The sequence below is a fragment of the Phoxinus phoxinus genome, assembly GCF_949152265.1.
Source record: "Phoxinus phoxinus genome assembly, chromosome: 7".
Lineage (NCBI taxonomy): Eukaryota > Metazoa > Chordata > Actinopteri > Cypriniformes > Leuciscidae > Phoxinus > Phoxinus phoxinus.
Window position 1 is genome coordinate 26,510,796 of NC_136882.1, and position 26,995 is coordinate 26,537,790.

The 26,995-nt window shown below is 39.1% G+C and overlaps 1 protein-coding gene across 2 annotated transcripts in view; it reads left to right on the forward strand.

Annotated features, from left to right (window-relative positions):
- The first annotated feature begins 4,245 nt into the window (after positions 1 to 4,245).
- The window catches only part of clybl (citrate lyase beta like), a 61,474-nt gene continuing 38,724 nt past the window's right edge, over positions 4,246 to 26,995 (forward strand). For both annotated transcript variants that reach the window (XM_079618485.1, XM_079618486.1), the window contains exon 1: positions 4,246 to 4,335. In XM_079618485.1, coding sequence (XP_079474611.1) covers positions 4,289 to 4,335 — 47 coding nt within the window. In that variant the 5' untranslated portion in view covers positions 4,246 to 4,288. The remainder of the gene's footprint in view (positions 4,336 to 26,995) is intronic.

Sequence of the window (26,995 nt, forward strand, 5' to 3'; positions counted from 1 at the left end):
CTGTTTGATGAGAGTGGAAGGTCACCAGAGAGGGAGGAAGGGGGGTGGGGGGGATAAAGAAAAAAATGCAGAAAAGAGAGAGACGGCACATGAGAAAAGTGAGTTTATCTAAAGGGGAGGTCATGAGAACTAAATAGCATTGCACGACAATCAATGCTATCTAAAAATATGCAAACCAATAAATCATGCCATCAACATTTAAAATGCAACACATGCTCGTTCACTTCAAACATGGCAGGTGCAGAAACGGCCATTTTTCTCATTGGTTCCTTTTATTTTCTGTCCGTTTGAAATGGGCCTGAACCTGCTCATTAATTTAGTTAAATGAGGTGAGAAAGTTGTTTTCGAGGTGGATGGGGGGTTGGGCGATCTTGAAAGCATTTCCTGTGATTTTGTTAATGTGCAGATCAGGTCCACCAACCCTGACTGCAAGCAGCTACTGGGTCAACGACCACAATCTCGCTCAAAGTCTTTGCTGTACTCCATTTACTTTGGGCCTCTAGGGGCTAATGTTTTGTGACATTGCCAGTTATGCTCAAATCACTGCTCAAATCACTGAAGTTCAAACTGTATGCCTGGATAGATTTAGTGCAAAAGCTGATATTTTGTTATGCATAAACCTAAAATGAAGAATCGATTGATTTTAAGCTACCATTATACCATTGAGCAGATGGGACCAGTATCTCCAGACCAGCACAGATCAATATCGCCATCTTTGTGCTAGAAAATCTCGCAAGATACCTTCACAGGCATTTGTCTGTTAAAAGCACATATCTGAATTGTTGCTTAACCCAACCAGTGACCCTGCCACTTGCAATCTCCCCCCCCTCTGCCCAGATTCACCAGTGCACGATCCCCCTCGGAGGCAGGCGATACAGGGTGTGTCAAAAAGGGCCACCAGAACCAAACAAGAAACCTGTGATTCACAAATCCGAAGGCTCGCTCCGTGGCTGCTTACTCATCTGTTAAAAACAGAGTGATCTGGAAAGTTTGTATGGGAGGCCTTTTGACAGAGCCCTGCTGCTCTGTCAGTGCAGCACATGCTCTAGGCACTGGCATCCCCTATTGCCTTCCAGGTCATTGGGTAGCCGCAGAGGGGGGTCTGCCCCAAGCCCCATGACAAGCCTCTGATTCGCAGCTGGATCCGTAACAAGGTATCATAGTAAATGAGTCGGTAAAACATCACTGAACTGAGGAGCGTGACAAATTGCCATGATATCATTTGTAATACTTAATGTGAATTGCGGAAGAAGGCGGTTCAGTAAGGACGGACTCTCTACCTCATCCAAAACTGAGATTACTCCTAATGCGAGAAGGCAACGCATAAATAGTCTCGGCATCGAGATTTTACAGGTTGTAGGTGTTATGACCGTGACATGGGTTGTTTGTGACATGTTGCCCTGCTTTAAATTTAGGTTGGGCTCTTCATTATAAATGAACAGTGATAATGTCACAAATGGCTGCTGTCTTGAGTTAGGTCTTCACCGCAACATAGCACAGCACCGTTTTGGCAGGTTTCAGAATCTCCTAAACCTCAAAAACAAAAAAAGGGAAACCCCAGAATCATAACTTTGAAAATCTCATTTGCTGTTGCTTGCCAGTTAACATTTTGTTATTTAAATTTTCCTAATATTTATTTAAAAAATATTAGATTTTATGTTTATCTGTTAAGTTATATCAAGCAGATACATTTCTTTTGTTTATTTTGTGCTTCTGACAGATTATTTGATCATTATTGTGTTAAAACCATTGCACTTTAATTTACTGAATTTTGTTTTGATATCATTATTAATCATAAAATAAATCACACAAACACACAGAGAAAGATATATATATATATATATATATATATATATATATATATATATATATATATATATATATATATATATATATATATATATTCACATGCCGGTATTATTTCAGAAATATTATTATTTTAACATTAACTTGCATGTGTGTCTGAAAAAGTTATAATTAAAATAAATGTTCCTGGAAATCACAATGGATATCTTAGATCTAAATGTCATGGTTTCATACCAAATCCAGTGACATTTCTGTGATGGGATGTACCCCTGGGTGACCATTGCCAACACTGGCAGAGCATTGATGGCACTCATAAGGAAGCTTTGTGATTTGCATTTGTTAGGCTCCATAAAATACATACTTAAATAAAAATTTTTATCATGTATTAAATTATTTTTTCTTATTTTTGGGGGTTTGATGTATCACTTACTCATTCTTGTTTCTTTAATAACATCAAAGATGAATAACCAAGTAACTTTTATGAACTAAACAGATTTGTAGGGAGAATACAAAATCAAAACCAATATACCAGAATTCACAGTATAAAATAACAGATACAGAGAACATTTGCTTACTTGAAATGCCAGAGTTAGATTGTGACTTTCCATCCATCCATTTTGTCCATGTTTTTTTTCTTTAATCTCCAGCTTCAGACTTGGCACTATTTCAAGATTTTCAATCAACCAGACATCCAAGACACCAAACCCTGCTGATTCATTATCCATTTGTACCAGGGTAGACCAAAGAGAACAAAGGCGGTCAAGAGTTACTATATGCATTCGATATATTCTTACATCAAATCATAACATTCAGCCATTATCCACTTTCCATGATTTACTGTGGCATCAAATAATGCTGGTGCTGCTGTATCAGATTTGGTATAGAAAGTGAAATGGTCTGATTATGATTTTGCCGCGTGCATATCTGAGCGACTTTCATCAGACGGCACAGACCCCCTTTTTGGGACAACCGAACTCTGGCTTCTTTCGGGGGCTCTGTGGTTCCTAGGGGAGACCAGAATAGAAGTCGTGGATCTTGCTGTGATCCAAAGAAAGTGTGCCAAATGCTATCAAAACTGGATTAACAGACGACAATTGAGGTTGATGAAAGGCATTGAGCAAGAAAAAGGGAGTTTCCAAGTAACCCATCAATGGAATTTCAAACTATATGCAATATGTTGATTATGAGTTCCCATTCTACACCTGTTATGATATTGTTGCAGACTATTTCGTTTTAGGTATGATCATTGCACTACTGTTCTGTCCTGGATATGCAATTTATTTTATATCTTGTGTTAGCATTGAATATACTAATAAGTGTAGTATTAAGTAAAAAATATATCTTAATATGAGAGGTATATCTTCTCTGACATTAAAAGTAGACTTAATAGACAAGTTGTCCAAATATAGTTTAATATTTGAAAATGATGTAGGAAACCTGACATGGTTTGCTCACTTATTTTAGATTCTGATGCAAAAGGACTGTACCGCAGTTGTTGTTGTTTTCTTTTTGTATTTTTTGGCTCTTACAGAGTGCCTCTCCTGCAAGCAATTCTGTGCACAACCATCACACATACTGTATATAGTCAGAGAAAGGGTTTTTGAAACCTGACATTTCCTCAGAGTCCCCTGCTGACTTAATCATGGCAAATATTGCGTGTCATTTGTTTGCCACGCATGGACCTGGCTGATGGTAGTAGTAGTAATTCACCACCGCTGTGCGCTGGTTCCTGGAGTGCTCTACAGTCATGGTGTCGTGCACGTCAGCGCATAGACATGACAACCAGGATCATCACCAAACTGAGGCTATGCTTGGACGGAATAACAGCTTACTAACTCAGTAAAAATTATGTTTCAATAGTAGTGTGCTAAATTGTTGTCATGTGATATTAAATTTAGTGAGTGACATTTTGTTATCATTATGGAAATAAAATTTTAAATAAAAAGTAATTTTGCATTGAAATTCAGTTCTGTGTAAAAAAAAAAGGGCACCACACTGTAAATGCTCAGTTTAATGCATTGCATTGTGGTATAATCCCACACATTGTGTTCTGGTTGCATGCTGCGCATTATTGGTAAATGTTGTAAGTCATGCAGATATTTTATTTACCATAATGTGCACAGTATACTGTATATTGCAGCAATAATATCAGTAGTATGGCAGTATTTCCTGAACATTGTCTCCAAACATATAGGCTACATTAACGTCTACAAGTCTAAACATGATAGTATAGATCACATTAAAAGGTGCAAAAATAAATTATAAAAGGCTGAGTAAATATTTAACAATAAAAAGAAAAAAGAACATATTAATATGGATTTTTATTATTTACTAGAATATATGCATTTGCCTGCCACTTTAAATCAGAAAAGGGCGGTTCTTCATAGGCACCCATTTTTCTCTGGCCAATCAAAAGTCATTACTTTTACACATGGCGACGCAGGCAGCCAATAGGAATACCTCATGTGAGGAAGCTGAAGACATGGCGCTACGCTTAGGACGTGCTGCTTACAGAAGAGAATCTGTGCTGTAAGTTTGAACCTACTGGAGATTTCTCTCCTCTTTACATTATACGTTGTGTGTTAATGACACTGCTCGGTTTTAAGGTGCATTCGTAATGAAAAGGCGTCCCATATAGACAAGCGGAGAAAATTAAAGGTGAACATGACAAAAACTCCTATTTTATGAGTATGACATTGACACAGTTTTGGTTGCTTTATTTTACAAGAATAACAGTTTGTCTGTTTCTTTCTGATGAATTGTTTCTGCCACAAAACGCCTAACGATACGTTGCCCTAAAGTCGAAGTTAATAATCCTCCATGTGTCTCGTTTATGTCTTACCAGATATGTGATTGGTTGATATGAAAGCAGAGGTTTAGTGTCCAAAACTGTTGGTCAATCATACCTCCTGTTTCCTAATCGGACATGCAGAATGGAAACAAATGTTTCAAATAGTACGTTATCCAAAGCAAATGAAATATTGTTTTGAGTTGAAATTATTCTATAGTTATGTAAGAAGAAAGAGACAGCAATGTGTCGAGTAGAGCTTAGCTTGCTGATACACCTGTCATCTGTTTGAGATCCAGATAGGCTGCCTGTAAATTATCCCGTTTAATACACGACTATTTAATTAAAATAATAGATAAATACATGGACATGACATAGTACTGGCTACATTGCCTGACTGTGTCTTCATTGCAATTTACATTCAAACTGTTTTACGTCTCTCGTTGTAATAAAAAAAGCAATTAAAAGAAAATGAAAAACGAGGATGCATGAAATTAATTACGATTTATAATGTTACAAAAGATTTATATTTCAAATAATTGCTGTTCTTTTGAGATTTCTATTAATCAAAGTAGAAATAAAAAAGAAAATGCATGGTTTCCTCAAAAACATTAAGCGGCACTGTTTTCAACATTGATAATAATGAGAATTTTTTCTTGAGCAGCAAATCAGCATATTAGAATAATTTCTGAAGGATCATGTGACTGACTAAAAAGGCTGCTGAAAATTCAGCTTTGCATCACAGGAATAAATAACATAATAAATTACATGAATAAATTACAAAAATATATGAAAACATTATTGTTCATTACTGTTTTTACTGTATTTCTGATCAAATAAATGCAGCGTTGGTAAGCATAAGAGACTTCTTTCATGAACATTACAAAATCTTACAGACAAACCCCAAACTTTTGAACAATAATGTATATGCATAAAGATATATGTAATATTACACAGCTCTCTCTTTATATATACTCAAAATATTGAATTATTCTATAACTTTTTATTAGATTTTTTATCTTTAATATTTACATAATTATTGGAGTTGTCTGTGGTTAAGTATAAATAACGTGCAGCATTATTATCGATGAATGCTTTTATTTATATAGTTGTAAGACTTTTTTTAACATCTGAATAAAGTCCCAGTTTTGACTAGATAAATCTCTGAAAATGAAAAAAAAGACCATGCTTAGATGTTATTTTGATATGATGAATCAATGACTATTAAACTACATTACATTTTCTATGCTTAAGAATAAAAAAAAACGTACGACAAGCTTGTCTTTTCCATAGGTATTTTAAACAACCAGTCAAAATCACTAAAGCAAATTAGTACTGTAATTCTACATGGTACATCTGTGTCTAATTCCTCTTGAGAGACTTTAATGAGGGACTTCAAACAGTTTAAATGTCAATTACAAAGAAGGCATGGTTTTAAGGTCCCAGTAATCTGTCCATATTGGGCATTGGTCATCAGGACATGGTGCCAGGTGGCTGTAATTCATAGCAGATGAATTTCCAGAGGCGCTCCACTGATGGGCCAGCTAATGTACAGTGTGAACTGTGACTGTCACGCCAGGGTTTGTCATATTTGCAGTTAGTATGTGAATATGTGGTGCGTCCAATGACAGTTTCGGTGCCTGAGGTCATCCAGGAGGATGTGTTTAACTCCGTTAATTAAACCAGCAGTTCATGTTTGTTATCCCTTGAAGACAAATCCATTTGTTCAGCTTCTCTAAAGGAATGCATTTCTCACACATTCGCTGTTAAATTAGTTTGCCTGAGCACACATTTAGAGGACCTGGATTATCATCAGCTTCCCATTTGTTTAATAACTGTGTGAGCTGATGTGAGTGTTTTTTTTTTCTCCTTCCACAAAAGCCACAAAGCAAACTGAGTTGGCTTGGAAGGAAATTTGAACACATGGCTAACTGCACGGGCTGGACCCAATTCCGAGGGCCGTGAGCGGAATGTGTGTGTGTGTGTGTGTGTGTGTGTGTGTGCGCGCATGTTTTATTGAGAGCCGAGAGCCACTGGCTTGGAAGCAGACTGGTATATGTCACAAACACCCTCATGTCAAAGATGCAACAGCATCCCAGAGGAAACATGGATTGACGCTATGAACTCGACAAGTGATGAAAGTAGCCTAGAGCTTGTCAATTACACTTCCCGAGCCTGGACCCTATAAGTTAATGGGCAGCTTCCCCTTTTGAGGCCTGCCAAGGCTTTATAGTACTGGTTATAAAACCATGAAGTGTAATGTGCTACTATAACTTTTTCAATTAAGAGCAACTGTGCAAATGCCCTCGGATACCTGGAAGCACTGGAAAGCGATTTTAGAGGGTTTCGTTAGCATAAATCAAAGCTGGTGTTCTAGATGCCTTCATTTAGGAAACATTTTTTAACGAACTTCTCTTCGGGATCCAAGCTTGATGGGTTTTTGCTTATATAATAAGATTTTCACTTTTATTAAATGCCATACCCTAAAATATCCCACTGTGCCCATCGCCATCAAGTTAATTGTTCATATTATTTGCTTTTAATAAACTACTGGATCAAATGTACGTCTTTGTCCCGAGTTAGAATTTTATATCAACTGCGTTGGCAGCGCATGAAAGGGATAAATTAGGGTTGTTGTTGTTTCCTGTTCTAATATTCCTTGTGTGTGTGGAAGGACTGTGACATTTCCGAACAAAGTCAACAGGACAGGACAGATCATTTTAAATGTTCAAAGACGTCGGTCCCCCCTCATCTGGTGCCTTTTAGTGTAGGTGCAGCCTTTGGCATCCCATAGAAAAATAAATGAGTGCTGAGTAAATAGTGATGTGTTGACAACTCATTTCCACATTGATTGGTGCCGGTAACAGGAGCAGAGGTGTGTGGCCTTAATCCAATTACGAAAGAAAACCAGAGCCACACTGTAACGAAATTCTGCCTATACCGGGGACCGAGTAACCGAAATGTGGGTTAACCGGCTGACCCAGTGTGATCAAAGCAAGCCTGAGGTTGTTTTAGTGTGGAATAAGTATAAGCTGTATTTATTTATGCCGCTCCCTCATAAAGTGTGTGAGGTTGTGAGATGTGTTTATTTATCTCTGCACTTCACGTAACCAGAAAAAAAATCGGACACCGTTTTTGCGTTCGTCTTGCTCTCGCATTTCACATCAGTGCGTCAATATATCGGTCTATTACCTGTTGTTGACCCCCCTAAATTGGGCCTTTGAAATTTGTTACAGAGCATTAACTTAACACATGTTCTGGGGGAAAACAAAGGGGAGGTAACAGGATTGGGAGCCAGCTGAGTAAACTGAATGTTAGAGGGATGGCAGTTCGGAGCAGCGTTCTTGTCCCGGAGGTAACTGAGAAGGTCCATACGGCCAACAGATGGAGATTTGTGCTCCGAGTCCCCACCGACCCAAACAAGTGCCTCTGCTCTTCCATTAAATGCTTTGATCAACGGAGGGTCTCGGCCAGAGAGCGGCTCCTCAGATAGGCCGTGGACTCGCATCTGTATAAACATGGCCTTTCAGGAATGTGTGAACAATGCAACAATAGAATCTTGTTCTTGAGCCAGACCCCTGGACTCGTGCGGTTCACCGATCGAGCTTGTGCTCGGATTGAATTAACAGTTTTGGGAATATTCACTGTTTTCAGACATAACAGCGATGGGATGTTGAAACTTTGCCTTTGATTCACACGAGTTTAAACGTGTGAGTGGCACGAAAATGATGAGAAACCATAGAGCCAGTTTGCTACAATTTAAATTAGTTTGACTTAGATACATAATTAACAGTAATATTAATGTGTTTTCTCCCAATTAATAGACAAATTTGCAGTATTTTTTTAAAAACTGTTATGACTAATGTTACACAGCTCTTAAAATAGAGGTAATGTTTATAAGGAAACAAAGATGTGTTGCATCGGACGGCTGTTTTTGATAAACACGCTTTGTTGTGTGCGTGACTCAACTGAACAGAACAATTATTTGAAAACGTTTACGGAGAGTCCACTGAGTCACTGCTTGCATCGGGTGAACTGGCTGCAGTGTGCGGTGTGTGCGTTGGCTTGCATGATCTCCTGCCACAGCGTCTGCCACGCTTAGTTCATCATACTCCAGGCGGAGCTCTGGAGAGACACCTGGACTGGGAGAGCCAAGCTGTGCCAAGATCAACTGTAATCAACATGCATTTTCTGTCTTATACATCATAATTGTTCACTTTAGTGCTGAGTTCATGGAAGGCAGCTGAAGGAATTTTTGTGGTGGTTTAGATGCTCAGGTTTGTGGAAGCAGTTCTCTCTCAGTCCCCATGGTGTCAGTGTTTGCAACGTTTGATTATTGCCCTTTGGTCACGCACCAGGTAGGCAGTGCAGGCTGCAAGTCAATGAAAAGTTTCAGGTTCCTATTTTATTGACAAGTATACACTTGTATTCATTATTTGTTTTTGTTTCTCAGTATATATATTTTTTGTTGATTTAAAAATAAATTGTAGTTATATATAATTTATTATTAGAAATCATAAAGCAATACAATACGTATTTATAGTAATAGGCCTAGCTTAATAATAAAAACATATTAGGTTAATATTAGGAAATAGCATTAACATCATAATTAATAAAATTGTTATTAGGAAAGTATAGCATTAACATTATAATTAATAAAAAAGTATACAATTTATAATAGTAATATGCATTTGTACAATGAATTATACAATACATGTTATATATATATATTTCATTGTATTACTACATCTAAAAAACATGCATATAATAGTTATACTTATCAAGAAAAATACATTGGTGTGATATCAGTGATTTATTTTATAGCTTTAATTGAATATTCTTGATTTATTATTTTGAGTAATAAGCTCTAGTCTTGTCCTACAAATATATTGTTCTAGTATAAAGTACAACCACACAACTACTGCCCCCCACTCCCCCCAAATATATATCATATATTTGAATAAGTGCATGGCTGACATATGCCAAACCTAAATCTACTATCTCTTCACCTAAATCACTAGAGGCAGTTTATTTTATGTAGAAACACGGATCTTAAGTTCTAATTTAAAGGCCAGAGCAAACAGCACTTACAGTGAAATTAGTCTCCGGCGATGAAGCGTGCAATGAAATCATATCCATCCCTTTTTTAATGACTGAATGAAATATTAAAAGAACATAAGCAATAAGAGAAGAAATAATAATAGGAGCAGATTTCCCATGGTGCAGCACATGGAAATGGGGAGATAGGAGCCCTGAGGTTGGGCCGGGCTCCTTCTCTCTGTGTCTGTGAGGCTCCACCAAGCCAGCCAACGTTCCACCGTTTCTCATTAGCTTTGGAAATGAGCACGTCGTGGTTCAGGGTACGCAGCAGGAGGTTCGAGCCCTGCATTCGGCAGTGTTTGGAAGATAGGTGGCGCTGGGGATCCTGAATATCGCCTTGTTTGACCGGTCTTATAGCTTGGATATTAGAATAGTGTTTGTAGCTTATTTACAACCCGGGCAAGCTGTATACTCTCACAGCGTTTTATACTGCTTTGGACGTTTAAAACACCAGCTGTAGTTTCTATAAATGCTTTTGTAATTTTCATATTGGTTTAAAGCTATTTTCCCACTGTGTTGGATGAATTATTGCAATCCCAAATTGAACGTTTGGCTTATGTTGCTAGGAAGTTTGTTTATGGATTTGAATAAGTGATTAAATGTTAATTTTATAGTAACTGTTAAATGTCAAATTTAGGTTATTGGACTTCTCTTTTCATAACAGACTTTTAATGCTCTGGATTTGTGTTTTGTGGAGAACAAAGCTCCCGAGTCCTGCCTGTGAATTTCATTCTTTTTTTCCCTCAGGGAATCGTGTCTATTTTACACTGTTTTATCATACGAAAGTAACACAGCTGTTGTCAGATTCACAGAAATACTGTTTTGCCAAAATGTCTATAAACATGCATAGTGTTGCGTAAATGGACAAAATTAATTATTCAGAATTGTCTGTCAACTAGTGTTTATAGGTAAAAAAAAAGAAAGACTATTATTTTCCCAATCCAATTTTTCTTACAGGAAAAAAAAAAACATTCTAAAAGCTTATTTAAGCACTTTTATTAAAGTACCCCTGCCTGTTTAAATTAGTAGATTAGTTCATTTTATATCCATTCATTTTTTTTGCTATGAATGCAATACTGTCTCTCCAATTTGATTTAAGGTTTGGCTGAAACTGAATTTTTTTCAGGTATTCACACGTCTGTGGGATTTGGCGGGAGTTAATCAGTTTTCTCTGCTTTCAGCAGACATGTGTTAGGAAAATGACAAACCTGAAAAAAACCTACTAATTATGGATATCACCCCCGCAATTATTACACCTTACTTTCTCTTTCCTATTGCTACCCGTGTACTCGTGTGTCATTTAGCTTCACCTTCAGGCAAGAAAGTAGTTTGTCCCAATGTCAGAAACTATGTCCTTAAGATGCTTATATTCAGCACAGTGAATTTGTACCACCTAGGAATGTGCAAAATTACGTATTTTTTAAAATGTTTAAACAACTAGTTCATCATTAGAAAGAAGCCCTGTATAATTAGGCTGGTCAGGTTCACCTTATCTTCAACGCATGCATTTTTATATGCAAGACATAGAACAGATAGTGTCTTGTTTTTAAAAGTTGGACTTTTTTTAAAAATTGAAACCGCATCTTCAAAAAAATTAAAATAAAAGTGCAAGATATATGGGTGAAATTAAATTCAGGTTAATTGGGACACTTTGGGACACAGTTATCTTCTCAATGGCAATGGTCAATGGTGTCCCAATTAACCTCAATGCACCCCTAATGCATTGACCGAATATGTCAAGCTGCCTATTTAAAATGGTTAAAGTTAAATATTCAACTTTTCCAAGAGGGTTTTACAGCATATATATATATATATAAAAACTTAAAAAAAAAAAAAAACTACATGTATAGAAGGTATGTCCATAATACCTAAATATATATACTGGGGATGGAACACTATGGTCAACCACTCATGTAACAATTAGGGTTGTCACAATTTAAGTAGTCTGTACCAATACCAGTAAAATGTCCTGGTTATTCCAATTTCAGTACCATTAAGCTATTGTAACTGTTTTATGTTAAATAAAAGTGCTTTTAGTTTACTATTTGAAAACTATTAAATAAATGAAATTAGTTGATTATTAATGTTATTAATAATAATGAGTAAATAACACATTACAACATTAGTATGTATCCTTCAAATATTGTTACGTTAAGTAAACATTGCATTAAAAAGATCAAATGAAAAGTTAGAAATAAAATGAAAAACATAGGAACACATTGCAGGTCAGGTGCAGATCTATTGCTCTTACACTGCAGGACTTGGTTAATGAAACCTAATTCTAAATGGGTGATATACAGAAAGCGAGCAAAGAGCGCTCCCTTTATAATCAATGAAGCTGATATCACTTCAGTTCAGCCACAGCGCAAGCTCACTAAGTGAAAACTCATTATATTCTGCACAATGAATCTCTTTTATATACTTTATACTTTGTTGGTTATAACGAAATGATTTACGAGTGCGCAGACTCCAACTAAACTGAACAATACACACTACAGGTACAATTTCTGCTGTATTGCGTGGATTCTGATTAACAAATGCCACTGATTGGCTATTGTATTTACCGGATTGACCCGGTACTTTCTCAGTACTACAGAAACTGTAGGCTAGTACTGCAGAAAGCCGGGTATCATTATGTTTTAATTTTTTATTTTAGTAACGACTTGGTACCGAAATACCGGTACTTTTAACAACCGACCTAGCAAAATAAGTTAGGTTCGCCAGCGTAATATTTATTCAACCTAAACACAACCTATTCATAATTATTGTCAGTTTTTGGGATGGACAACCACATTTACTTACAGGTGTGAGTCTCGAAATGTTCCGTTCGCACAGCAACTTACAGTAGCATCTTGAATAATGTCTGTATGAAAATGCAATGGGAGTCATGCCCGTATTCTCTTACCAGCAACCATAGCGACAGTGACCAAAGTAATATCAACTAAGGCGGCATCCATAAAACGTAAAAATCACTCCAGAGTCCAATCAAGCCTCGAGTTCATCTGTCAAATCTTTATTAAACGACAGCAGCTTTTATATTTGGGTGGATAGAGGGGCATTTGAGTTGCACTTAGAACACTCGAAAACTCGCAACACGTGGTAGACATGCGTTTGTGCAGCACAGAGCAGCTCTCTCGCTCTGTATGATGTGACACAACTAGTTGTCCAGTCGGGTTTCTGTTCTTGCAGTGCAAGTTTTTTCGAGAATGCGGCTCTGAGTCCTGAAAATGTACGGCTGTGAGTTTGGTTATAGAATGCGGTTGTCACTCCCGTAACTGAACTGTGTGTGAACGTAAGCGTATTAAGGACTCCGATACAGGACTGACAACCGTATTCTATTGCTGTGTGAACGTTGCCCTATAGTAACTAATTGGCTAGTAGAATGTTGGACGACAAGCCCAGCATAATAACCCATCCCTAGGGCCCCAAAAGATTCTGGTACTCTGAAAGCTTTTAGCTTTTTTGAATAGATATCATAACTACTACTTACTCCACTCTGTCCCCTTCTGCCTTTCCGGAAGTTCTCTAGGTAGAACGCCTGCTCCTGAAATTCTTGTTCCATGTATCCTGTCCTTTTCCCAGGGGGGGTGAACTGGTACGGCCTTTGGAGGTGGGAGCACGCAGGCAAGCGAGACCGTTTACTTGCGCCTCTTAATGGGGAGCGTGATGGGAGCCTGCTCACATCGCTGGGCTGACACTGCCCTGCTAGTGCTGCAGCTCATTAGAACAAGGCCAAGATCCTGCCACAAACAGGAACTCGACCGAGCCAAAGACTATCCTCCTCACCCCCCCAGCTCATCACACTCAAGAGAAAAATCTGTCCTCGTAGGACGCGTCTGTACGCATCACTGACCCCCTTAAGATGCTAGTTTCCAGGCTCAGCTGCCTTTGGTACGGTTACAGTTAGTGCCTCCTGAGTACACGCAATATTTGTTTGGTTAGTTTTTGTTTGTTTATTGTTTCCAGATGGCAGACCTCAACTTTGCCTGCGTGGCTTTCAAGTTCCCAGCGAGCGTTTTATAGTCTTGGCTGGAGTGCTTATCCTGTTTCCTAGACCCTGCTTTATGATGGCACTTTTCTTTTTTTTTACCTCGAAACTGGTAACAACTGTCAAAAGCTGTCTGTATTTTTCTACCGTGAAAAGGTGCAGTGTAGCTTTGTTGTGACGCCACAAGGTTTACCCTAAGTTTAAGGGTCAGTTGTGAAGGTGGTGTCCCATTCTCCGTAATTTAGTTCCGTATTGGGAACCGGCCAAATTCCTTTGTTCGTGGAGGTGCAGTGAAATGTGGTCCTTTTGTTATGAGAAGGACTGATGAGGCTGGAAACCTTTTCCCATGGCTGGATCTGGGCACCGTTAAAGCCACGTCACTTATTTACAGGAATACAGGAGGTCAGTCTCGGCTGTAAACTGGGGGTTGATGACTTGCTCTTCGGATGCGGTTAAAACCCCCTGGTTTTACCCCCAGCTCAAACTCAGGGTTCAATACAAGTTGAGCTCAATCAACATGATTGATACAATAGATTGCAAAGCGCTTTGGGTGTACAGTAGTACATCGTAAAGCACTATTTAAATGCCTCATTCATTCAACATAATTTTGTAGCATAGTGCTGTTGATTAACATAAAAACTAATTGCAACTTGAAGCAAAAATCAAAGTTAAATTGCAGCACTTGCAATGGAAGAGAATGGGGCCAATTTGGGGGGATTTAAAGGCAGAAATGTTAAGCTGTTTGTGTTAAGCTGCTGGCATTTGTGCTGTCATAGTGACAAAGTTGTAAAATATATATATATATATATATATATATATATATATATATATATATATATATGAAGACTTCAGATGCAAAAGCCTCTATGTGCCATCTGAAATTTTCTTCTAAAATGAGTATTGTTATCAAGCTTGTATATATAAGTTCAGTAATTTCAATTTAATGACAATTTATTAGGTCATTTGCATTGCCACTAAAGTGAAATAACTGAACATAAACATACAAGCTTGATAAAAATGGTCATTCTAGAAGAAAATTTATATATAGGCTATATAACATTTTTTTTCTACACTGAAATTGTATGTTTGGTGGCCATACTATTGAAATAGTGATTTTAACATTTACAAGTGCCTCACTGAAGCCCAAATTTTAGCTTTTAAAAAAATCAATAAATAAAATACAATAATATACAATAGACAAGTGAAGATACATTGTTGTGGTAAAAAACATTACATGAACGGTTGATTTAGCTTAACCCTGATTCTTGATTACTCTTGCATGCCATTCTGGTTTAACCACAGTCTCCATAGACTACAGCCTGTTTTGTTGCGACCGTATGTTTGCGTTGCTAAAGCGACTGGAGACCCGTTTCCCGTTGCACGCAGCTGGTGTCAGCACCGAGGCGTCATGGTAACGGTGTGATGACTGTGTCAGGCAGGGCTTAGCTCATGTCAGTCTTAATCACGGGATCATCATGTTGTTAAGGTGCTGAGAAAGCTGTGATACAGTATCGCGTGTAGCTCTGCAACACGGTCTGGCCCGAGGCTGACCCCTGGGATGAGGTGTGACCGTGACGTATAAGCTTTATTTTTTCTCCGGACCTTGTTGTCTGTTTAATCTTTTCCCTGACCGCTCGGCAGCTTGGGTCAGGAGGAAGACAACAACTCTTGGCTGCACTTTTTCTGAACTGAGTTATCATGTCACACGTTTCTTTAAATAGCAGGGAAGCCTCATGCATTTAAGGTGATTAAGAAGGGACGTTAAAGGACAAGAATGTAACAGTGTTGTGCTCTAATAGCTTTTTAAGTAGTACTCACAGTACACTGTAGTTAATGCATGTTAAGTCTTTGATTAGATTGTTTTTGATTAAATGCTGTTCATTACACTAACCTGTTTCTGGGACACTAGGGTGTGATACAGGAAGTCCTTGATGACTGGCCTTTTTTTTCAATTTTGCAGAGGTCGAACACTAAATTTGAGTGGTTACGTCACACAAGGGCACAACAACATATTTTTTAAGAGTTGTGTGAGGCTAAATTTGGCAAACTCTGCACCAAAATATTGTTCCACCTCTGCACGCGGCGATCACATAACATGAGTTGAGAAAGGAATTTATGTAGGTTTTCTGAAAAAATCCAATAGAAAGTGTTTTTTTGCGCTGCGTATTGTGGAGACAAAGATATCTGTCATATACCTGTAGGGGGTGATTGTGGATGCCACATAATATACCCATCAATCAACACCCGTATGTGATTTGTGACAACCCTTATGTGATCCATATGTTGCATACCCCATTGTTTCACTTTGTCGTCACTGCAGTTCAGAAGTTGGGAGAGGAGTCTAAAAAAAATCCAATATGTAATGTTTTTTGTTGTACATATTGTTTAAAATCCTTTCATTTTTTTCACCTCTTGAACTGGCTTTAGGTCAGAAATATTTAACTCTGTTGGTGACTTGAGAGATGCGTGTCTAAGTGAAGGTTTAAATGTTACACAAAACATAGAAGTTCATCTGGGAACTAGTACATAGATCAAACTGTCATTTTCAAACGCTTCGCTTCTGAACTAATTATCACTTAATAGCTGATGTGCCAACAAACAACTAGGCTAATTATTCTCTGATTCTGCTTCCGTGAGAGCACAAAGTGAATTATTTTAACACCTTTGTAAATGTCCCCAGAAGAGCGTTCTTCATCAGAATCTGCCCCAGCTGCGAAATGATCTAACAGGTGAGGGTGTCGGTTCATTTTTGGCTTTTTCTGCTGCGATTGAAATAGGCCTACTTGTTTTACCTGAGGAAAAAAATGTTTGTGATTGGCATTTTTTGGTTTGTCTGTATCTAAGAACATATGACACAAACTCTTTGTTTGTGGTTACTTCCGAACAAAGAAAAGCAGCCTTGTGAATTTGCCCACGGCATTTTTTTTCTGTGCTCATGTCTGAAAGGGTTGAGGGGGAATGGTTTGTTTAGCTGAAAAGGTCCTCTAAACGGTTTAACCTTCCCGAGCGGCCCAACAAACAGATAGGCTGAAATTGGTGGTGGCATGGCCGGCCTTTTAAAAAAAGCAAAGCCCTTTTATTTGTCTGATCCGCATGGATTTGTATTCAGTCGACACGTAGGGCCATGATTATGAAGACGTGTGAATTACAGACCAGGTCATTTGAAAGTGACGACCTGGGAATGGCACCAAAGCCTTTAGAGGAACAGCCTTTTGAGGCATTTTCCCTTTAATTCTGGTGCTGGCTAGTCCCCACAAACCCCCCTTAGTCCAGTTGGCACAGCTTTGATCTGTCCGTTTGACAATGAGCCCATCACAAAATTGCAAATTAAGGCAACTGGACGCTAAATATGAAATGGAACAAAATAACATTTGGGGGTCTTTCTTGTGTCTGGAACAGTTTGTGTTCACAATTACTGGAAAAACCTGTTGTGGGGTAATTTTTTGATTGTTGATTTTTGATTGGGGTTTTCCAGGGCATTGGATATCTTCTCACACTGCTGGTAGTAGAGCTCTGCGGCCACGAGATCCGCGGGACCCGACGCAACAGTGTGCGGCACGGGACAAGTTTTAAATTGCTGAGTGCATATGCGGGAAAGAAGATACTGAAATGTATTCGGGAAGCGGGAGAATTAAATGACCCATGGGCTCCCGCAAAATATAATTATCTAATAATAACAGCACGCAAAGGCTGTTCTGGACATCTGAAGCGTTGTGTATGTGTGGAAATTGAAAAAAAAAAGGCCAATTGACATCAAAACGAGACAGAATCTAACTGACAAAAATCTGCGTAGGCCGCTTTTGCGGGCAGGAACGGGACAAAACGCCAACGTTTCGGCTAGGAGCGGGATAAAATCAGATTTGTTTTTGCCGGAAGTGGAAAAATCTGTCCCACGCAGACGTCTAGGTTGTAGTCAGATCACGGTGACCGTCTCTCAGACACATCGCCATGCCTTTCAGGCCCGGCCGCAGCCATGCGCTACTTCCTACAGGCCTTTGTTTACCCTCCTGGGCCCCAGCTGTTTGGATAGGTGATAGCCGTGCTCCTCACCTCGAGGCCGCCCAAAAACCTGAGTCTGTGCACTGTTGCACCCCAAAACCTAAATAGGCGCATTAGACACAGCACATTAAGGGGCTGCTGGTGTGGAGGTGGGTGCGTGTCCCAGAGGCCCTCGTCTCTCTCCTTCTTCACACCTCGCCCCCTTTGCTCTGTCTGGACAGATCAGGGGCCATGACACTGCGAAAGCTCTAAGCGGGCCTTTGTACTTCGTCCCCCCCATTCTCCCACCTCCATTCACACAGTAGCTTCCTGATTTAGATATATCTCCACCAGTGAGAACGGGTGCCCATTGTTTGCTTCTTTTTCTTGTTACACTGTGTTTGATCTGCCGTTATGTTAACCGAGAGTCGAGAATCATATGCTGTAAAAATACCCAGAATGCCTGTAAGGTCAAATGTAGCATAGCATTATAATTGTATGCCAGATGAACTGGGGTCCAACAATTGGGCAGTGATTTTGATATAGACCAGACAAGCTTTTATGGAGATGATAAAGAGTAAAGGGCAGAGGAAAACTAACATAGAGATAACAAACTGCCCAGTTTATCCTCACTGACAATTTTCTCCTCTGTAATGAAGTGTATTTCCCTGTGGTTTGCGTTGAGCACTCTGATTTTGTGCAGATTCTGATTGGTGTCATAGCTGAGAGAGCGCGAAAGATTGGATCAATAACGTGGGCCCGGGATCAGAAAATGAGGAAACCTGTTCCCAAAATAATGAAAGCAATGATGGTGTCTCTCCACTCGTAATGAACTTTACTACGAGCGTACTTGAGCATGACTTTGTCTCAGAGCAATGCAAATGGAATTGCCCCCTGATGGTTTGGAATGCACCCAGCTGGCCTTTAAAAGGTGATAATTGGAAAATACAGGATACAGCCGTGGTCAGAAAAGGGACTTCTTGTTCGACTGCTTTAACCACTGTGTGTTTGATACAGGCTACGGCAAGCTTGCTCTGAGCAAGGTTTTTACATTTTGCATTTTCCTTTTTTTTTATAGGAAGGTCACTTTTGCCGGTAATTATTTTGTATTAATATGTAATTCTATTAGTAGTGTATTTTTGGTGGATTGTAGGTGGGTTGAACTTTAAAACTGCAAAAAAAATTTTTTTTAGTGTTGACATTTTACCATAATTAACCACTTATTATTGGGGGGGATTAAAAAACAAACAAAAAAAACATATATATTTTTTTTTCTTCTTTTGGTTCACCTTCTCTTATTGTCTGGTTAGATGTTTCCCAGTCTTATGTAGTTCTCATAGATGAAGGTAAAGTGTTGCATAGAAAGGGTAAAAACATGCCCTTGACTTGCCTCCCCTCCTCTCCTCTAGCTTTATTATAGTCCTACAGCAGTGCATAAAGCCAGACAGCATTCCTCTACATCCACGGAAGGAAGTCATGAGGCCTGGGATTTTGGAAAGCTTCTGTCCCTTACAAGTCTAAATTGAAACCAGTTCGCTACTCCTCCTTTAACTCGGGTTAAGGAGGCGCAGACGGACTTCATTAGAGTCACTGCAGTGGTAAGGGCTCAGTTATAATCGGACTCTGACCTGAGCGGTGAATACTGTTTAAGTTTGATTCGTGTATGTAATTTACGGGGTGATGCAGTCGTGTCTATTTTTGGAGTCCTGTCATAGCACAAACAAGAAGATAAATGTTATCAATTGATGCCACGTTTAGGCAAGCGGTTTTGAAAATGCCAGCATTATCCAAGAAAAATAGTGTGTGTTCAGTGCCATCCTGCCTGACCTGGGTGTCAATCTGCTGAAGTTTCCATCATTAGCACACCGATGTGCCGCCTGGACAGGAAAGCTTCTGAAATATCATATGGAACCTTTTCAAATAATTTCCTCTGAGTCATCAGCCATGCTGTCAGCGGTTATGTCAGCTGGAGGTGGAAAAGTTTGACAGTGTCGGTAAAAGACACTGGGCTTTGCAAAATCAGCCAATGATAATTTATAAAGTCCGTTCACATCCCAAGATGCGGTGCTTTCTCAGCTTGTGTACCTGCTGTAAACAAGTGACGTGTATTTTCCATGTTGATGTGTATCAGGTGGTGAAAATGTTGTCCAGGTGGAGTGGGGAAGGAAGGGTGGTGGTTGGATGTGGTCCACGGCCAAGCTCAACAGCTTCCATTCCTCCCTTTCCACAACACTCCCTCCCTCCCTCCATCATACTGATTATCCAGACTTTATTCAGCGAGATGTGAGAATTAATTTTGCTGAGCTTTTCAGCGAATGAACTGACTGCCAGGGATGAGGGGTAACTAAACTCATTCAATTAAAATAGCAACTACTAATTTATATATATATTTTTCCCCCTGCAACTTTTCAGTTTTTGAAGTCCACTAACAATATTTCCCAAGAAGTAGTTGTGCAGCATGACAAAATGGTACATCTCAGCCTAAAATTAGTCATCAAGCTTATTTAAAGCCACAGTCGAGCAAAGACTAATGCTTTTTTCACAATAAGCATTTTAGAGTGACCCCCAACGGTGAGGGAGTCCTGAAGTATGACGTGTGAGAGCAACACCAGTTTTGCAGAACAGCGTTGCACAAGCCATGATATAACATTAAGAAAAGCAACAGAGAGCAATATGTCTTTCTCGTATCTAATGTTTGTTCGGTATATCAGCTTCAGAGGGAATAACATTATAATCTCCTTTGCAGTAGAGAAAGCTGCCTACATATACACAGGGGAAAAGAGTAACCGCAAAGACTTTGAGTTAAACGTAAATGCAGCTTTCGTGTCTTAATCAGCTTTCCCCTATATACTGGCCCTGATAATCATAACATACTGTATACAGCTTGCAAATCAGTTTTTGTGCATCTTTTTTTTTCTCAATAATCTGTTTCACTCGGCTGTCATTGTCGTCTTTTTTAAAACGTGTAATAAAATACTTCTATTTAGTCTTGTTTTCGATTCAGTTGAGTTAAATTAAGGTTTTTTTATTAGTCTAAATGTTTTTATTATAATAAATTTGATGCTTTATGATCTTTAATGTGCTTCTTTTTGTTAGTAGTTTGTTTATAGTGTCACTACAGTATGTTTATAGGCAAGCTCGGTTGTAGCTTAATGTAGATAGGCTTTTTGAAGTATTGGCTAACCATCACTACATGCATATTGTAATATGTAGGTTGGGTTTCTGTATGAATACAGTTGGTATCTTTAAATGAGAAGATGGACCGTCATTTAGTGAAAAACTCAACCCGTTGCACTCTACTTAGCTGTTTGGTGCTAGTGCTAATCTGTTGACTGTCTATTTAAAAGAGTTGTTTGACTGTATGCCTTTCTCCTTAGGATGAAGGGTTGTTTATCCCCCCCTGCCCCCTCTGCTTACACACTGATGTAGGCCTTCTGGATTTACTGTGGCGTTTCTACAGATGCTGTGAAGTTTGCCGTCTGCAGAGTCGAGGCGCCTGCTCTGCCATTTGCATCCACCTGGCAGTTTAGTAAATTCATTAGCCAGAGGCAAGAAAACAAACACGCTGCCCTTTCCACCCTCCCACCTCCACTCTGCCTTTCCACGTTCGCTCTTTTTTTTATTCCCTGCTGCCCTCCGCTCAGCATTTGTATTCCAGATTCCATTATATTCTGTATGTCTATACTGTATTCAGTGGTTTGGAATGTTGGATTATAGCCGTAGCCTTCAGTCATGTTTCCACTGTCGCGCTAATTAAACGAAACCTGGTATTTACTTCCGAGAAACACACAGCAGCATGTCTGTTTAGCATTTTGTGCTGGAATTTCATATCGTAAATGCATTTAAATAAGCCCTCAGTCATAAAAAGAAAAAGATCAATATTCATAATAAATGTTTCCAGAGCCGTCTGATGTAATGTTTAGCATACCATGCAGACCGCGAGTCTGTGTGGATCATAGCAGTTCTGAGTTGGAGCGAATCCACACAGGGCGCTGCTGGATTCATGACCCCACGATGGGCCAAATATCGTGGCACTGGAACGTACATGCTCCACTTTCCCTCATACGCTGTGCTGGGTGAATATTTGGCAGTGTTGGTTATCTGGATTTGCTTCCCTACGTGCTAGTGGTTAACCTGAGTGAAAATGTTCAGGTTTTCAGCTGTGCGTTATCACCATAGACCCCAATTCAGGCCCAATAATCTGATGTGGTTTGATTGTTCGGTAATACTTGTTAACCGATCATTTTAAAGAGCCTGACGCCAGAATTTAGTTATTTTGCCTGCTTGAAATTGACCGTACTAAGGACCAAAGCCTACTATTTGAGTGACTAGAATATGGTTAATTTGAATTATTGTCTTCACAAGGTCTTGTGTCTGAGTGGAGGTGGGCGGCCTCAGTGGATTTGGTCACTGTGTTGTGGAGCAGAAGTAGGCTGGGCTTCAGGAAACTCCCTGTAGTGTCAGAAGCAATCGGGTCTAAGCCAGTATTAATTAAAGGATCTGGACTGGGCCGAAGGGAGGGTGCGGGTAGGGGGGTGTTCAGCCACATAGGCTTCTGGGTCACACACACACACACACGCAGACCACAACAGCCTCAAAAACAGATTATTACTTGTGTACTAAAAGAGATTTTTCTATTAACGCCCTAAGAACTGCATTTTATTATGTACTATAAATTAATATCAAATGTTATTCCACCATTTCATTCATTCATTTTACGATGCATGTTACCGGTAACGCTTACACATTGCCCTAGTATCTTGCTTGATACAGAGCTCTAGCTAAACGTCAGTCATGCGTGCAGCATTTGAATGGCCGTTCTGTTGATATTAGCTGTTTAGATGCTATTAGTGCAGGTCTGGTGGAAACATTCATGCCTGAGAGAGGCTGAATCCTGCTTAAATGTCTAATAGTGCTGTAAATGCACACGGTTCATGACAGGTTTCACTGACCCAGGGTCAGCGCGAGTGTCACAGTCTCTTTGTTAAGTAATGGCAGTGCCCGTTTCTGTGTCTTTTCTGGGTTTAGGGTGTTTTAAAGGAGAGGGGGACACCTATGAAAGAGGCACCTCTCATTTGTTCAGTGTCTAACCACCAACCTAAGCATGCGTGAGTTTATCAGAGCAATTTGTGCAATTTGAACCGGGAAATGTGATTCAAAACAGTTGAACTGTTCCTATCTATAAATGCATATATAATTGTGTGTTTGTTTTTAATTTGTAAGTCACTCTTGGGAGTCCAGCCTGATCAAAATCAGTCATGATTTCCCAGGTTTTCAAAAGCACACCCATGTGATGCAACGGAAACATGCAGTATCAGATCCTACCACTTGAGGGCGAGGTAAACTAATCAGGCTTGTGTTCGGCAGCTTTAGAGGGAGTGTTTGGGATTAGATAGAACTGCAAAAGAGTAAACAGTCCTATACTAGACATGACAAATTCCCTATTTTAGATCCAGTACTTTTTAAATATGCCAATATTAAAAAACAATACTGATACCTGTTTGTTTGTTTTTGTTTGTTTGTTTGTTTGTTTTAAAATATATATATATTGTGATTTCTGTGGATAAAGTGAGTAGGGAGAGCGGGACATTACCTAACTGCAACAGAGTAAACAGTCCTATACTAGATTTAGGAAACAGGGGTTCAGAGAATGTATTTTTACCCACATTAATTTCACACATAGTAAAATTATGTGGTTTTGTTTTATTAATACAGTGTGTACTTTTTTTCTTGATATACCCCAAAAGAATGGAAGTGAAATTTGACAACATGCCCTATAGGTGGGGCATTTAAAAAAAAGAAAAGAAAAGAAAAGAAAAATTGAGTTTGACCACAAACACACTGCAAAACACAGCTATACAGCATAGTTCAAAACATAAATTTAATGATTCGTTTCTGAACATTGACTCTTTATTCACCTTTTTCTCATGGTTTGTCAACAGAATTTATAAAAGGTATAGAATAGTATAGTTCTAATAGGGGCACATTGTAACTGTGCATTACAACATGCCCTACCTGCGCAACTATTAAAAACCTGGCTAGTGTCTTCTGCTGGTTAGATCAGCATTAAAGAACTATCTCAACTGTTACATATATTAGATTTAAATAATATCAGATTCGTCTAATTTTAAATAAACACAAAAAACAGATGAAAATGTTACTTCAGTGAGAAATGTACTTTTGCTATGGTTAAATAAATGTTCAGTGATATCTTCCAAAGATGTTTAAATTTTGGTGCAATTTTTTTCTCTATATAGTGTGTTGATATGTCATGCTGGCATGTGTGGAAAGTTTTAGCCATTGTGTTTAAACAACTAGCCCCACGTTAGTTTGTGCCTTGCTCACCCCTATTTATAGTTCAACTTAATTTAAAAGGCACTGTTAACATAAAAATTTGCATAAAGAAATTTGCATATATCCTAATTAGTTTTACATTTATTAACAATGATTATGAAACAAGGAACTTTTCTTGGAAGCATGATACACAATGCAATCTTCATATGCTGGACTTCTCCAATCATTTAGTGAGTTAAGAATTCAATACCCAATTAATTGCTAATATTACCCCGGCAACAACATTGTGTCGGCCCAGACGTACCACACGTACCAAATGTGTGCCGGATCTGGGCAGACACTGTTGCTGTCTGGGTAATATTAGCAATTAATTAGTTATATGCTAAATATAGAGCAGAATATATTTCCAGATCTGCTCTCTAACATTAACATGCAGCTCGGAGTAGAAATTAACCAAATTCAAGCTCAGTCCAGTGCCATTTGTTTGATCTGGTGGGTACACAACCCCAATGTCCATCATATACATAAGCTCCAGGCTGGGTGGTATGGGAAGATCTTACCTGTGTCTGTCTGTGTCTCTAAGCGTTCTTACTATTTGTTCAGTGTTCAGTTGTTCTGTTCAAAGAACCACATGGGCTGCCTTCATCCACAAAGCTGGAGACAGAGTCTCTCTGACCCGTATCCTCCCCGCTCTGGGCCTCAGCCACCTGTGGTGCAGCTAGCCCATCCGTCTTTCCCTTACACACACACTCACACACTCACACACTCACACACTCACACACACACACACACACACACACACACACACACACACACACACACACACACACACACACACACACACTATGGGCTGTACCCCACAGTCATTGCGTAAGCATCCTCCTGATGTCTTAATGTAACACTTAAAGGAATAGTCACTCAAAAATAAAAATGCTGTCATCATATACCCATCCTCATGGTGTTCCAACCTTGTATGTCTTTCTGTTTTGGAAAAAATATTGTAAATACCGAAAAATCTTCACGCTGCTCTTGTCCTTTCAGTGAACTCACTCAGGGGTAGTCAAAAAGGACAAGACCGCACCATTGAAGTAGTCCATACAACTTGTGTGCTATATTCCAATAAGACATATGGTAAGTTTGTGTGAGGAATAGAGTAAATTTTGTCAATTTTTTGTAAAAAATAAAATAAATTATGGCTCTCAAATCACTTTTTGCACATACAGTATTGAAGTTCTAAACTTGTCACATCAAGGTTTAACATCAGTGACCAAACAGCGTTGATTATCACATGTCTTGCAACCATTATGGCAAGTTTATATATATATATATACTTTCAAAACCGCCACATTTGGGGGAAAAAAACTGTTCAACTACTCATTAATACAAATATCTAATCAGCCAATCACATGGCAGCAACTCAATGCATTTAGGCTTGTACACATGGTTAAGACTATCTGCTGAAGTTCAAACTGAGAGTCTCAAAATGGGTAAGAAAGGTGATTAAAAGCCTTGTTCAGACTGTCAGTCCAAATCTGTTTTTTTTGCACAGATTGAAATCTAATCAGATTTAGCAAGTGTGAACGGCAAAAAATCAAATGATATGCGATTTTTATAAATCTGTTTCGAGGTACGTTCATATGTGATTTGAAATCCTATTAAAATTGCATTTCTGGAAATCTGTTTCCGTCTGACTGCTCTAATCAGCAGACTTTCTCACGCCACGTAAAACGTAAACATCAGACATTGTTATAGGAAACATGCTGAAAATCGCTGAAGAAACAAGGTTGCGTTGTTGCATAGTCCCGGACGAGTAGAAAATTAAATTATAGCGGAGGCATGTTTTGAAACAGGCAGAAATGACAACACGGAATAAAGCCATGCATACCAGCCTCCAATGATTCTGCCGATGCCTCATAATGCGCAGTAGTCCAATGCAGGGCTTCACATTGTCGTGTTGCAAAAATCATCTATATTGCCAACCACTCCATGATGAAGTTGTTGTTTTTGGTGTATACCTACCAATGCGATTTCATTGCCATAAAAAACAATGCAGATATTCTGGAAAAGCGGCATGGGACACACAAATCGGATCTGAACAGTTGCGATACTTAATGTGGACAGTCAGTCATTTTAGATAAGATTCCAATCAGATGCACAAATAATTGGATTTGGACTAACAGTGTGAACATATCCTAAGTGACTTTGAGCATGGCATGGTTGTTTGTGCCAGATGGGCTGGTCTGAGTTTTTCAGAATCTGCTGATCTACTGGGATTTTCACACACAACCATCTAGGGTTTACTGAGAATGGTCCGAAAAAGAGAGAATATCCAGTGAGCGGCAGTTCTGTGGGCAAAAATATCTTGTTGATGCCAGAGGTCAGAAGAGAATGGCCAGACTGGATCGAGCTGATAGAAAGGCAACAATAACTCAAATAATCTCTTGTTATAACCGAGGTATGAGCATCTCTGAATGCACCACATGTCAAACCTTGAAGCAGATGGGCTTCAGCAGCAGAAGACCACACAGGCTCACCGAAATTGGACAATAGAAAATTGGATAAATGTTGCATGGTCGGAGTCTCCATTTTTACTACGACATTCAGATGGAAGGGTATGAATTGGCCAAAAACAACATGAAAGCATGTAAACGGCCTTGTATCAACGGTTCAGGCTGCTGCTGGTGGGGTAATGATGTGGGGGGTATTTTATTGGCACACTTTGGGGCCCTTAGTACCAACTGAGCATCATTTAAACACCACTATTGTTGCTGACCATGTCCATCCCTTTATGACCACAGTGTACCCATCTTCTGATGGCTACTTTCAGCAGTATAACCCACAATGTTTCAACGTTCAGACCATCTCAAACTCACCAGATCTCAATCCAATAGAGCACTTTTGGGTTGTGCTGGAACGGGAGATTCGCATCATGGATGTGCAGCCAACACATCTGCAAGAGGAAAGCACCTTGTTAAAACTGTCACAAAGAAATAAGGTAGTTCTGAAGGCAAAGTGGTGTTTGGAATATTCTCTATATACTG